Source organism: Cebus imitator, unplaced genomic scaffold (assembly GCF_001604975.1).
Source record: "Cebus imitator isolate Cc_AM_T3 unplaced genomic scaffold, Cebus_imitator-1.0 Scaffold446, whole genome shotgun sequence".
Taxonomy (NCBI): Eukaryota; Metazoa; Chordata; class Mammalia; order Primates; family Cebidae; genus Cebus; species Cebus imitator.
Window position 1 is genome coordinate 1355676 of NW_016107761.1, and position 11516 is coordinate 1367191.

Below are 11516 nucleotides of genomic sequence, written 5' to 3' on the forward strand. Positions count from 1 at the left end.
TTAACATTTTGTGACCTTTATATCTCTTTGTGTATCTAACCCTTAATTTCTGAAACATTTTATCCTTAGCAATTCAATATGTCTCTTCTAAATAATTGGCATTACCATACACAAATGTCACTATTACACTCAAAAAATTAGCATTCATATAGCATCATTATCTAGCAGATACTTTACATTCAAATTTCTCCAGTTGTCACAACATGTCCTTTGGTTTTGATTCACTTTTTCCTGTAGGACAATATCAAAGATCCTGTAGTTCAGGAGATTGTTAGATCTCTTAGTTGCTTTTAAATGATACATGTCCTCCACCCACTTATTATATTTTCTCTTTTTCATGGCCATAATTTTTTGAAGTGCCCTGGCCAGCTTACTTGTAAACAGCTCACAGTAAAAATTTCCATATTATTAGAGGTTAATTACTTGGTAACTGTACACCACAGATGACATCTATTTCCCATTGCATCCAGTCAATTGCAAGAACATGGAATGACATTTTCATGGATCTTTTCAATGCTAAATTTGAGATGATGACACCAGATGTCTCCATTGTGAATGTGTCCTTTACCCTTTGTAATTAGGGAGTAATCCGTGTCTTGATGCTTTGAAACAATGTACATATACTGTTAGGACCCAAAACCATATATAAGGAAAGAATGGTTGAAAATTTCCCAAATCTGGGGAAACACAGCAACATCCAGGTGCTGGAAGCTTCAAGGCTGCCAATCAAATTCAACCAGAAAAGGCCTTCACCAAGACACAATGTAATCAAATTACCAAAAATCAAAGACAAAGAATACTGAAAGCAGCAACTAGTAAGAAACATATCATATTCCAAGGAGCTTCAGTACAGCCTTCAGCAGATTTCTCAGCAGAAACCCAACAGGCCAGGAGAGAGTAGAGTTGAATAATTCGAAGTAGTGAAGCAAACAAAAACTGTTAGTTTAAGCATCTACTGATGGAATTTGTCTACAATTATGTTGATGATTATACTGATTTTCTAATTAGATATATCAACTAGCATTCTTCTGTAATGAAGAGATTCTTATCTATCAGTTTTAATTGTCATTATGGCCTCATAGATTTTTATAACTTGTTGTAATTCAGTATCCTCATTATTCTTCTTGCATTGACCCAGATTTGGCTAATGGAGCCCTTTGAAATTGCTTCTGTGGGTTTCAGACATGTCTTCTTGGTTCTGACCTTTTTCTTTATTTCTGCCAAAAGATGTTCTAACACTTTTCCTGCCTTAGATATGGAAGCAGCCTATTATAAGGAATAACATTTAGAATAAAATACTGTACCTATTGTTACTGGGGGACACAAACAAAAAGGAAATACAGCTATTAGTTAATTTACTTTGTATTGTTTCTTAGACCCTTCTCTGGATAGAGTTAGGAAATATATAATCTTTAAAACCTTAAGTTCATCTTAATAACTCCAGTTCAAATCAGCGCCACAGATTTCTTCTTCATCTTCCCTATTTCTTATTTATATCTCTCTTTTCTTTGTAAAAAAATCTAATTCCCAGAAATATCAATAAATTACTTATTTTCTCTCTTCTACAGAATACTCAAAATATCTCAGAAGTTCTGCACTAAAAACACTAGCCACAACAAATCGCCCAAGAGAAGTTCAATCTCAATTTCCTTTAGTATCATCAGAGCACACTAGTGTAAATCTAATGTCAATAGAAACTAATAATGCAATCAGGGTCAGGCGAGGTGGCTCACACCTGTAATCCCAGCACTTTGGGAGGCTGAGGTGGACGGATCACAAGGTCAGGATTTTGAGACCAGCCTGGCCAAAATGGTGAAACCCCATCTCTATTCAAAATAGAAGAATTAGCCAAGTTTGGTCATCCCAGCTACTCGGGAGGCTGAGGCAGGAGAATCAGTTGAGCCAAGGAGGTGGAGGTCGCAGTGAGCTGAGATCACACCACCGCACTCCAGCCTGGGCTACAGAGCAAGACTGTGTTTCAAAAAACGAAACAAAAAACAAGCAAATAAAATAAATATTACCTCCAAAGAAGATACGCAACTTGCCCATAGGCATAAGAGAAGACACTTAACATCTTTAGTCATTAGGGAGTTGCAAATTAAAATCACAATGAGATATCATTCACACTTACTAGGATGGCTATAAAAATAGTAATCATCATCATATTTTTGAAAATAAAAAGAAAACGTTAAATAACAAGTCCTGGAATGTTGTGAGGAAACTGGACATTGCTGATGGAAATCTAAAATTGTGCAGCTGCAACAAAAAACACATTTTGGTAGTTATTCAAAAGGAGAAACAGAATTACCAAAGGACCCAGAAGTTCCACTCCTAGGTATACCCGAAAGAATTGAAAACAGGGAATCAAACAGATATTTTCAGGCCAATCTTGACTGCACCATTGTTCCCAATATCTACAAGGTGGAAACCACTCAAATGTCAATCAACTAATGAATGGATAAACAAATGTCTTATAGACATACAATGGAATATTATTGATAATAAAAAGGAATGAAGTTCTGATAAATGCTATAATATGATGCACCTCAAAAGCATTATGCTAAGTGAAAGAAACCAGAAACAAAAGGGAAAACATTGCCTGGTTTCATATAAATACATTATCTACAAACAGTTTTCACTAGTCCATATGTCTACTCAAATGTAGGACTGTCATTCCTTGGAAAAGTGTCCAATCTAATAATTTTGAAATCATAGTTTACTGTTTCAGGTTGCAATATTCTGATTGTAAGTAAGCTTGAAAAGTTATTCTCATATTTAGTGGTAACTTAGGTTCATTCTTCTGTGAATTGCCTACTCAGCCTCAGTATTGCTATTTTTTTGAGTTGTCTTCTTAATACTAAGTAATAAGAATATTTTACTCATTCTAGATACTGATTCTTTTAGACAAGAACAGCTGTGCTACAGAAAGCAAAATAAAGCAGAAGTCTCCTAAAATCTCACTGGCTTAACTCTATGAAGTCTTACTTTCCGTGACCACAAAGTCCACTGTGGCGTGAGCAGCTTTCTTCAGTGATTGTCCACCAAATTATGACTCAGTGAGCTAGGCTGCTTCCATATTATCAGGCAATCTGTACCATGTAGCTCCCAAGTTCAAGGCATGGCAAAGAGAGGTGAAGAGTGTGCACAAGAGTTGACAGCAGGCTGGAGACTGAGGTGCTTAGAAAGTCCTGCTTACAAGATTGAACTTTGGCTGACATCTGGGAACTTGGCTGGTGCCCTGAACTGACATGAAGTTTCTCCCGACTGAGAGGAGGGGCTCACTGGACCTAGACTGGTGTTGCAAATAATATTATGCTGAACATCAGGTTTCCTTCTGGGATCTAGACTTTTGGTTCATGCCAGACAGTAGGTGCCTGTGTGACCAGCCTCTACTAAAACCTCTTGGGTGCTGGGTCTGTAATGGGCTCCCTTGGCAGAAACACTGCACGTGTGTTAATGCATTTTTGCTGCTGGGAGGAGAGAGAGCTCTGGGTGACCTCTCATGGGAGGAAGAGAGCATAAGGAAGCCTGCCTGTGAATTCCTCCCGATTCCACCTGTGTGTTTTCTTCATATGATCTGCTGCAGGGTATTTACTATGACACTTTAATAAATCTCAGCCATGAGTACAACTCTATGCCACATACCAATAATCTACAAATAGAAGTACATTTAGAGACCCTAAACACAAAGCTACAGAATATTTCTAAGGGCCAGGCTTGGAATGAGCTGACATCATTTTATCCCACTCTTCAGAACCTGGTGAGATATTTCCAACCCTCCAACTGCAAGGCAGACCAGGAACCATGGAGGAGCTACAGGTATTCAGTGACCTGAAATGTTCTCTGTCACACTGATTTTTCATCATTTGTACGCATTCCTCATGCCTTTCCCAGGCGGCAGCTTAACTTTTTTTTATGGTGTTTTGACTTGCAACAATTTAATGTAACAATATTCGTAGTGGTATGAATATTGTTCTTTTGGCTTTTTTTTTTGTTTCCTCTAAAAAACTCATCCCTCAAATGAATGCTAAAATTATTTTTCTTAAATTTTCTAAAGACTTGTTTTTTGTTTTTTGCTTTTTACAATTGAGAGCAAATGTGCCTGAAATACACTTTAATTTAAGAAATGAAGTAGAGATGTGGTACTACGTGGGTGGCACGTATGCTCAGAGCAGAAGAAAGAATTTATATAAACAATCCCAAGGGTGGAAAACAACTGACACATATGAAGAAGTAACTGAATGTAGGGGAGTGTGGCTGGAGCAGAGAGCCAGGGAAAACTTGGTGCAAAATGATGATAGAGAGGTAGGTAAATGATTAATGGTATAGGATCTTGTGGGCTCTATTGCCCTTAGAAGAAAGCCCCCCCCCCCACGCACTGCCAGCCCAGGAGCAGAGACCATACTGGCAAAGATTTATGATTGTGAGTTGAAGGGTAATAGAAGGTAAAGGAAAGGGTACATGGAAAGATCACCCAGCCCTTAGGGGAGAGAAGAGCATAGTGGGTTTGAAATGTCAAGGAAATTAGGAATCTCAAAGATGCCTTTTTCATTTTAGAAATGGAAATAGGGGACTGCGGAAGCTAAGGGTGTTGGGATGACCTCCAGTTCCTATGACTTTGTTTGAACAAAGCATTCCTTACCTAAATCACAGTCGTCACTGTGATAGAGGCTACGATTAGAAGGAGGTAGTTAGTTCACAAGTGCCTCTAAAACTCATTGCTAGGAAAGCCTTCATGCAGGCTCAGGCTGCAGTTACAACAGGAATAGTCTTCTCCTCCCTGGGCTTCATGGGCATAACGTTAAAAAATAAAAATAAAAAAAGGAAAGAAGAAGAAGAATTCCAAACTACTTGGAATCATCACTTAGCCCTTGCCTGAGACTGGGGTAGGAATGGAACTCAACACCAAGGGTCACGTGGCCCCTGTTCTGCAGCCCCCAGGCTGTCCAGGGCTCTCTGACTCCCAGGAAGGCTGGGACGTGAGAGCACAGGCAACTTCAATCATTCTAACTGCCCTTTATGAGCAGAGAGGAGGCAGCTGTGCAGCACTGTGGAGTCACTGCTGGCGCAGAAATATACAGATGTCTGGGAGGAGAGAGCAGACTCCAGAGTGAGGGGGAAATCCTCTGGATTTGATCTAGAGACAACGTAGCCATCAGGGACTTCTCCTTTGTTAATGCCTTGAACACCATATGAGTAATGGATCAGCCTCAGCCCGTGCCCCAGGTCTTGTCAATACCAGTACATATAGTTGTGGTTCCAAGTCTGGCGACGCTTCAAGGTCACCTGCCTTCCTCTCTCTGTGACCTTGTGTCTTGGGCTCTGAGTGATTTCAGCATCCCGATGTCCTATAATAGAGAGCAACAGACACTGATGTCATCCCAACAGAAAAGCTTGCATGGAGGCCTTGGGAATTCCAGGGAAGGAGGCCCTCCTGTGACCAGTCCTAACCTGCTCACAGCAGACAAAGGGCCACACAGAAGAGCCTGGTGCCCATTTCAGCTCCAGGGCAGGATCTTGTGTCTCCCAGCCCTGCTGTGGGCAAACTGAAGTTGGGCTCTCAGTGACTTGATGATGTCACTGGCCCTGCTAAATGGGTGAACTGCAGAGCTAACCTGCCACGCCCCTTCTCTTCCCCATGGAACAAATCATGTATAATAGAGTTGAATAATTTTTAGGTCTGTTTTGAAAGAAATCTTATAAACTCATGAGCTCTTTCCATGATTTTAGTAGGGGAATTTGTTCTTCTATGTATATTTTATTCCTATCCTGAGAAATTCTTTATTTGAATACTACTTTCATTTCTGTGAATATTTCTGTAGTCTAAAGAACATTGTCATAGCAGTCCTGGTGACTTTTATGACTTCCTTGCACAAAATTCAACTCCAAGTTGAATTATTTTCCTCTTTGGTTAACCTCTGGATACTTGTATTCAGCCTACAGGGACACCCTTGGTTAAAGGGTCACCTGATATCCAGAAAGGTTTCCAAGTTTCAGGTTCAGGGTCATTACCATTTGAAGACTTGTTTCCTGCGTAGCACCTCATTACACCCGAGAGGAGCCTCACCATCTGAGCCCAGGCTGCTATGTGTTCTCACGGGATTTTTCCCTTTGCTTCAGGTGAAGCCACAAACACTGCACCTAAATCCCCTGAATGACTGTACTTACCACAAAGAAAAGAGGAGGCTCGTTAGGAATGTGGTTGAAATATTCACCAGTAACTGCACCTATCTAGAGTCTCTAAGGTCACAGGGATAGGCTCTATTTCTATCCAGAAGATCTTGTATTCACCTAACAGAAGGTTGATGGATTCATAAATGTGCCATGGTTCAAAACTCACATCTAGTCAATAGCACTGTAATAGTTATTTCAGATACAATAGATTATCTCTTGCACATCTTGATGTAACCTGGTTGGGTAATTCCCACAATCATGCTCCAGTGGGAGAGGACACAGAATCAGAAGTGGAGACGGGGAGGAGACCCATGAGCACCCCCAAGGGAGGCCGTGGCTGGGGCCTGGCAAGCCCAGGAAGGACTTTCCCGTCTATGCCCAGAACTCACCTGGTCCTGGAAGACCAAGAGCCACACAACAAAGGAGCCAATCCTCATGGCTGAGCCAGAGCAGGAACAACAATAAAAAAAGCTTTTCAGATCAGGACCTTCATTTTGCAAGGGAGGGCACATAGACTTCCAGAGGTCTAAGGATCATTCCCTAAATCAGGTGTGATCTACCAAGAATGTCAGTACTCTCAACAACACTCTATCTTCTCTGGAGAGATGAGCATCTATCAGGGATATATCCTTCTACTTTTAAATTAATTTATTATTAAGTATAATAAATATAATAATTACGTGTTAAAATTGTCTACCTCAACTTTAAGCTTTGTCTGTTTTTTGCACTGGTGTTTCCCAAGTACCTGGACAGTGCCTATGTAGTTACCGTAAAGCCAATGAGGACTAGCCACAGGGCATCTCACTTGCACAGGGTCTTTACAACACTTTGCTATTTGCATTCTTTTCTGCAAAGAGCTACCTAAAATGTACCAACTTTGTGCCCCACAAAACTTGAATCTACTTTTCACCTATAACCCATTAAATGTTTGTTGACTGAATGAAGAAAGGAATGAATGATTATCTGAGTCCAGGCAGATTCTACTGCTGTAAACAGAATCCAAGTTTATTCAGTGCAAAATAGGTTCAAAGTTTTAACGGAGCAGAGAGCCATCCTGAGAATGCTGGGAATGCCTGATGAATCCAGATGAACTTGGAAAAGATTAGTTTATATACATCATCAGAAGACTTTTTGAATGAATCAGTAGCAGCATGAATAAAAGAAAAACAGTGGTCCCCTTCAAAAGGAAGAGTCTTTGGATGGTTGCTTCATTCCATCACTACCACAGATCAGGTTGTCTCTGAAGACAAAGTCTGTGATGGGGAGGCTTGGGTGCATGTAGCTTATTTGAGAAATGATTCCAGGAAAAAGTAAGAGAGCAGGAAAACAAAATAAGGAATGAATAAACCAGGATAAAAGACAATATTGTGTTTGTGCTGGGGCAAGAGGAGATGGAATCCATTGGGACCGCCAAGAGAACACAGGATGCTCTCTGGAGTGCCTGCCTGAATGGGCAGGTTGGAGCTTTTGTTCCCCTGTCCTGTTCCACCAGGAGCATCAGGATCTCTGGCTGTCTTTGAGTACAGCCCAAGTTGGCTCAGATAATATCAGAGAAGGCCCCAGAGCAGGAAGCAGCAACATTCCAAGTAGACACTGCGGAGGGGCACTGTCAGCAAGAGGTGAATGGGAACTGGTACTGTCCATGGCAGCAAGGCTGAAATCAGAGATGGGAGGAGAGGATGTAATGGAAGCCACTGGAGGCTCCTCTATGGTCTCCTTTCCAATAAAGCTGTGCCTTCTTCTATAAGCTCTCTTGTGTGATGGCCAATCGCACTGAAGCCATATCTTTCTGGGAGCACCACACCTACATGCATGTCAGACTCAGTTATCAAGCAGGAAGTTCATAAGGGGTAACATTGTCATATTTCCTTAATTGGCAACTCTTTATCTTAATTTTACCTAATGAACTATCAGACTACATATTTGCATTTTAGATGACTGTGTCCGAAACGTAGTTAAATCAGGCAAAAGTAATATGTGTCTGCCTTTGTTACCAGAATTTCACAGAGTAAATAACTATGCCAGATTGGAGATTTGGCAGAGAATTTATAGGGCCCTAAGATTTCTTGAACCTACACTTTGTATGACTCTTTTTAAACTTATCTCTCTAAAATCTCTGCAAGACTGGCCAACATGGTAAAACCCCATCTCTACTAAAAATACAAAATTTAGCTGGGCATAGTGGCATGCACCTGTAGTCCTTGCTACTCGGGAGGTTGAGGCAGGAGAATTTCTTGAACTTAGGAAGTGGAGATTGCAGTGAACCAAGATCGCACCATTGCACTCCAGCCTGGGTGACAGAGCGAGACTCTGTTTCAAAAAAAAATTAACTAATGAATAACAATTTTTCATGTACTTTCCCTGACGGTAGATTGCATCAGGCACAGGAAGACTACAATTCCCATAAAAACCATTCATCCTTTTTGTTGTGAACCTGGGAAAGCACCCTCCTCATGCAGTATCCATAAAAGAGATCACACAGCCTTGCCCAAAGGATGGCTACAGTGCAGAAAACTGCTCCCCCTCCCTTTTTTAAAATCACAATAAAGAATAAATGGATATGTTTTGCCTGGAAATCATATGTTCATTGTACTTGTCAGGGGAGAAGTTATAATGCTCACAGTATAATGCATGACCTTCATATTCTGCTCATGGGGACATCAAAAGGGTACACCAGGCCAAAGGACAGATCTACGGAGTGTGAGGGGACGGTGCAGAGGTGTGGAAAGAGCAGACTTCAGCTAGCTATTAAATATGAGCCCCAGGACATCTGCTGTCCCTCAGATACATAAACAGGTAAAATAATACTTAGCTTACACAGTTTCAGTGAGCATTAAACCAGGGCATGTACAGAAGCTCCAGAGAGTGTCTGGGAAAGGCCTGTCCACTCTCCAGGGCTTGAGCCCCTCTGGCTGGCAGCACTGCCCTCACTGTCACTTCCTGAGTCGGGCAAGAATGTTATTGCACAGAAGGCTGATGCTCACGCAGGGCTGTGCTACGCTGCTGGCACAGAAATACAAAGCCGAGTCCCCCAGCTCCAAAGAGCTCAGGTTTAGTTCAGAGCTCATATTAGGGAACTGTTTTCCTGAGAATCGTTCGGGAATGTTTCCTTTTTCTCTCTCATTCTCATTATAGTACTGAATGAGGAGCTGGAGGCTCTGGTCCAGGCTCTGTCGGTACCAGTACACAGAGAGGTCTCCAGACCTAGGGGAGCATGTCAGCGCCACTCGCTGTCCAATTGCTGTGAGCAGGTGCTTCGGGGTTTGTGTGACTCCAGAATCCACTGGGCCTGTGTGTCAGAAGACAGAAGTTAAAGGTAAGGCACAGAAGAAAGCCATCATCGGCCCGTGTGCATTTCAGGGATAGGAAATGGAGATCAGAGACTTTCAAGCTGTGTCCAGGACTCACCTGCTCCCAGGAGACAAAAGGCCACACAGCAGAGGAGCCTGAAGCCCATGGCGGCATCTCCTCGCTGGGGCTGGGGTCTCTGTAGTAAGCCTTCTGCAGTTCCCACGCTCTCTTCTTCCTGATAGGAGCATTGTCCCATGACGTCACAGCACTGACTCCGCCCCCCCCGCCCCCGCAGGTCACTCCACGCACTGCACTCTTTTGTCAGGTGTCAGGTTCTATTACTCCATGTACTGTAATTCCTGTCCTGCACAGCTCTGAAGCTCAAGGTGAGGAGGATCGAACGCAGTCCCCACATGCCCCCATCACACCTTACTTCCCTCTGCCCACCCTGTCCCTGCCCTGACACTAACTCCCAGCCCTTGCCACCCCAGCCCCTTCACCCTGCAGAGGCAGAGACACTCCCTACTTGGTGCAAACCGAGGACTCTGGCGCCCCTACCCTTCCAAGGCAATGAGAGTTTATGCTGAACTCACATATCCCGGCCCCACTCAGGGGACTCCCTCCACCCCGCTGATGCCAGCAGGCAGCCCAGCCTCCCCTTCAGCCCTCCCCTCCTGGCACTCTCCCACCCCTCCTCTGAGTTCTCCGCAGCACTGCGAAGCCGCAGCGCCTCCAAGTGGCCAACAGTCTACAGTGTCATGGATTCATACCTTCTGACCTGAGATGTTCAAATTGGCCAAATCGGGAACACAGATGCCCCCACTCCTGCAACCCCCACCCTCTTACACACCCTCTCCATGCTTTCCCAGAAGTGTCAGTTTAGGGTTGAGTTTCAAATCCACCCTTGGTCAATGGAGGAAAGGACACATGAACCAACATTTTGATTACAAAATAAACAATTGTTACATAATTGCAAATAATATGGTAAGATGGTAGAGAGCAGCCAGAATTATACAAGCCATACAGTTAGACAGTGTGATGGTATCAAGCAGACAGCCTGGAAACCTTATATTCCACAGCTCCTCTCAGCTAATTACACCTATATGCTTTCATATTTTGTATTTAGATTCATTATTACTAAATTTTAGATAGTACATTTTATAAAACGGTTTCTAGATTTTACAAATTTACTTCTAAATTGTAAAGATTTGAAATGAATAACACTGCCAGCTGTAATTTAGGCAGATTCAGTTGGTTCTCACATTTGCCATCACTACGCGGAAGCGACTTTGATCTCTAACCAAGAAATAATTAGTGGTTAACAATATCCCTCATATTAATAACAGTAATAATATTCCAGGACTCTATGTAAGCAGGAATTGACATATATTTCACAACATCCAAGAATATTTATGATATACTTAATTAATACTTGGTTTTTCCTATGAAAATAATAAAGATGGTGATCTAGTACAATGCGGGGGAATGTGATGGTAAGAAGTGAAGAGGAAAGCAGGTGTGAGCCCATCCTTGACAGATGAGTCTGGCTGTTTCTTGGGAGAAAGAAGGTCTTTCCAGGTCGTGGAAATACTGAGCACAAATGCAGACAATGTAAAGGCTGCAGAGTTTTAGGAAATAATCAAAGAGGTGTTTGGTCGCAGAAGGTAATAGGATCTGGGCGGTGAGTGTCAGAAAGAGATACCATGGAAGTGGAATTTGTCTTTGGGAAAATGGGAGCCTTTATCTGTTTATCATGAGCAGCAAAATGACCTCCTCTGTTTTGAAAGTTGAGGCCGAAGTCCAGAAGGAAGACATTGGGACCAGCTCCAGGGCCTTCCCACGGGGCAACTGGCTCTGCAGTGATGACCATCCTAGGCTGGTCCCAGGATGATGCCAGTTGCTACCAGGCCTTGCAGCACATTTTCTAGCTATTGAAAACTTTGACAGGTTATGTTGCAGTGAACACAATTGTTTTATCATCTGGTAGCTATTTTTAAATAATCTTTAATCATGGTCTCTCTCCTCAAATTTCCCCAAATTTCAATTTCTTC

General features: G+C 42.4%; 1 gene segment (V, D, J or C); it reads right to left on the reverse strand.

The window, feature by feature from the left end:
- Positions 1-9107: 9107 nt before the first annotated feature.
- LOC108291154 lies at positions 9108-9709 on the reverse strand. The segment is given in 2 exon segments: positions 9108-9463; positions 9583-9709. Coding segments are annotated over 2 exon segments (405 nt in total).
- Positions 9710-11516: the final 1807 nt, after the last annotated feature.